Source organism: Suricata suricatta, chromosome 6 (assembly GCF_006229205.1).
Source record: "Suricata suricatta isolate VVHF042 chromosome 6, meerkat_22Aug2017_6uvM2_HiC, whole genome shotgun sequence".
In the NCBI taxonomy this organism is placed as follows: domain Eukaryota; kingdom Metazoa; phylum Chordata; class Mammalia; order Carnivora; family Herpestidae; genus Suricata; species Suricata suricatta.
Window position 1 is genome coordinate 1,767,398 of NC_043705.1, and position 3,971 is coordinate 1,771,368.

Below are 3,971 nucleotides of genomic sequence, written 5' to 3' on the forward strand. Positions count from 1 at the left end.
GTTTCATTCCGTAGACTGAAGATGAAGGGATTCAGGAGGGGTGTGACAACACTAGAGAGGATAAAGAGGATCTTGTTGAGATGCAAGCTGCTCTTCTGGGAGGGGCGGACATACACAAAAATGGAGATCCCATAGCCCATGGAAACCACAGTAAAGTGAGAGGCACAGGTGGCAAAGGCTTTGCGTTGACCTTGGCCTGAGGGTATCTTCAGAATAGTGGAGATTATATAAACATAGGAGACCACTGTGAGGGAGAGAGAGCTGATGAACAGGACAAGGGAGCTGAGGAAGTCCATCAGTTCAATGATGCGGATGTCAGCACAGGCCAAGTGGAGGAGGGGGGCACTGTCACAGAAAAAGTGATCAATCACATTGGGGCCACAGTATGGCAGCCCCGCCTTAAGGACAGTGGATGGGAGAATGAGGAGAAAACCACCCACCCAGGAGAGGATAACAAGACGCACACACAGTGAACTGGTCACAATCATCGGGTACTGAAGAGGACTGCAAATGGCCACATAGCGATCATAGGACATGACTGCAAAAAGGATAAACTCAGTACATCCAAAGAGGAAATAGAAATAGGATTGGATGAGGCATCCAGCAAAGGAAATGCTCATTCTGTCTGACAGGAAGCCTGCCAGCATCTTGGGAACAGCACAGGTTGTGGTTAATACTTCACTGAAAGAGAGATTGCTGAGGAAGAAATACATGGGTGAGTGAAGCCTATAATCCACGAAAATCAGGGTAATGATTAGGCTGTTTCCAAAGATTGTCACCAAATAGGCCAATGAAAAAGTCAAGAACAGGAGACTCCCAAGAGCTCTGGTGGTTGGTATCCCCACAAGAATAAACTCAGTCACCAGCGTCCAATTCCTTCCTTCCATGCTTATGTCTCTTTTTACTGTAAAGAGAGTTATAGCATAGAAAAAAGAATGGTGAATCATTGATTAAATTAAGAAACCCCAGAGAAATTTAAAATAAAGTGTTAGCTACTTTTTCTAGCAAAATAGAGAAGACAATTGATAGTATAATTAGGTATACCATGTCCTACAAAAATCCAGTTGCTGAGATATAAAATCAATTTTAAAAACTCCATCTTTCCTTTGTATATTCTGTGACACTTTGGTGAGGCGTGTTAAATATATAATTACAAGACTAAATTTTATCAATAAGAATTTTGTCCAGTAAGTGTTCTGATAAAATACAACAGTGAATGATTAGTTGGCATTGTAAATGTAACAACAATTTCCTCCCAATGTTTGCCTTAGGTAGACGGTTTGTCTAGATACTACACTTGCACACAGAAAGTGCAAACTCTGGCTGCAGGTCAGTGGTGCAACGAGGTTTCAGGAGTCACGTGGAAGTGGGCACACATGGTGGCCACATTTGCCCACTTGAGATTCTAGCACTCAAATGGCCAAAATGGCAGAAAAATAAGTGATGAGCTTATTCTCCTTAGCAAATTAAATTGCTTTTTAATTTTTTATTTAAATTCCAGTTATCTCTATCGATTTCAACTTGTCATTCTTTTCTAGGCCGATTTTTCATTACATTGTACTGAATTCCATTGAGATGAAGCTTGAAATTTTTGCTTATGTAAATTATACAAATAACATGTTATTATTTGCAAAAGTGTTGATAATTTTCAACTATGTTTGAAATGCTATCTTTGACAAGATAATGATTAAAGATGTGTCTGAATTAGTTAAGGAAAATAAGACTTTTTATGACTTGGTATAAAAAGTACATAAAGAATCCTCATGTCTTAGAAATGATCTTCTTGAAAACTAAGCATAACAGTACAATTATAGGGAGATAATGAACTTTGCAGATATCAGAGATATCAAAGTGATTTCCTTCACACAAAAATACTTGGATAAAGATAAACATAACCTACTTTTGCAATAACAAAGCAAACAAAACAAAACAAAAATTGTGAACATAAAAATAATAAATCTGTAGCAAATACGAAGGGCACTAATATACATTATATACAATTGGTACTGTTACACATCTAGGACTGAAATGTAAAGGCAGTACAATTTTCCATAAACACAGGCAACATAAAATGGCTACAGATGTTAGAAGTACAAGCTTTGGTATAAAGATTTTAGGATATGGTATAAATATTTTAGAAAACGTATGTGATCATTGAAATGTTTGCTTTAATATTAATGGTAAATAATCATATCAAAATTACAAAATTATTCAAAAATCAGTTTAAAATGTCCTGAAACTATATGACATGAGAGATCACATAAAAATTCTGGCAGGCAACTTTTAAATATATAAAGCAGAATTAAAATAATATGATAATAAGAGAACTTGACACAGTATTGTTTATATGTATCTGAAAGAATTAATCAATTGTACACGAGTATTTTTAAAATTAACTATTTAGAAATAAATTATAGTAAATATAAATAATATTGTTAATGGAATGACAGGACAAATCTCCTATGTGGAATCAATATTGAAAAATTATTTATAACTAAGACTCAATTATAGCCAAAATATTGAATTGGATTTTATTTCAGAAAAGGCCAAAGTACTTAAAATATAGTATTTAAAATATAATTTTTATTATTAAGGAGCCTATTTTTAAGCAAAGCAATAAATAAAATTTCACAATATTAGCTAGTATGCCATTATTTAGACAGAATGAAAGAATGTCAATTAATATGTCAAATTTTATATGTGTCCGTATAATTGTTTGTATTTAATTCTGTAGAGTAGCTACAAGGGATGAAACTGAACTCTCACAAATGATATTCATATGGGGCATATTCTGTCTGTGATCCATAATCTCAAAATCTTTTTAAGAACCTATCCTCAAGAGACATAAAACATCAGAGAATTGCAAGGAAATTTAAAATAGAAGAGCCCAAGTCTAACAAATATATGTTTAATATTTTTAGTGATATCAACGAGTGAGACAAGTTTCTGGATCATCCAATTTCAGGCAACAGGTATCTATATCAGAAGCAGAGATGAGAGAGAGGGAGAGAGGGAGGGAAGGATAGAATGAGAGAAAATCTCTCACAATAGTTAAGAAGTATATTGACTACATAAGTTGAAAGAACTATTTGATGAAATGTGCCTAGAAGCAAAAATGTAGACATTGAATGTTTGCATTGAGGTTAAGAAAATAGAAGGGAATGGAGCTATTACAGAACTGGAGAAGTGTCTGACATCCCAAAGAAGAATGTATGAGAGGATGGAAGTTAATTTCTGTTAGAATGAATCAATCCTGACTTTCTGAAAGCAAAATGTCAAATTTAGTTCTAATCATAAAATATTCCTCTAAGTTCCCTAGCATCTCACTTTCAAACAAACATAAAACATTAGATGTGGGTGCATTTGTTCTTACTAGAAATACTTTTACACAGGGAATGCCTTTAGCAAGTCCCTCATCTTCTTTCCAAACATAATAAACTTCTTCCTCTATTACCTCAAAGTCTTTCTTATGAGTGCCTTGTGTCCAGTAAAAATGACTTCGATGGAAAAAAAGCAGAAGAAATTCCCATCTTGTACCAATGGTTTTCCTTTTGAAACTGAACTCTTGGACCCAGGAAGCACGGATTTCCATAAAAACTGTTCAGTCCCAGCCCCTTGTGATGGCAAAGGATCACAGGACAATCTACAGCACCCTGCATTCCAGATGCATAGTTTCGGAGGATAACAGGTTTCCAAAGCAGCTCCTCAACCTATATTCCCACAGGGAGCTTGACTGGATGGGAGGAGTCATGTTTTCACTCTTTCTGTGTTTGTGAAACTTTTTAATGAGTCTGTTCTTCTGAGACTCCAATATACAAAGAGAACTTTGCTTTCCCAGGAGAAGGTTTAGACTAAAAAGATGATGCATTTCAAGTAAGATTAATTGTTTTCTGTGCAAACTTGGCTAAAAGGTTTTAGATAAAACTTTTTATCTATAAATAATCTGTCCTGGGATATTAGGAGCATAGATA

The 3,971-nt window shown here is 35.0% G+C and overlaps 1 protein-coding gene across 1 annotated transcript; it reads right to left on the reverse strand.

Moving 5' to 3' along the window:
• Positions 1 to 2: 2 nt before the first annotated feature.
• On the reverse strand, positions 3 to 887 carry LOC115294046 (olfactory receptor 6M1-like; the record flags this gene model as incomplete). Its single annotated transcript, XM_029941747.1, has 1 exon — positions 3 to 887. A coding segment is annotated over exon 1 (885 nt), but the record flags the coding sequence as incomplete, so codon positions are not given.
• Between the last annotated feature and the right edge of the window lie 3,084 nt (positions 888 to 3,971).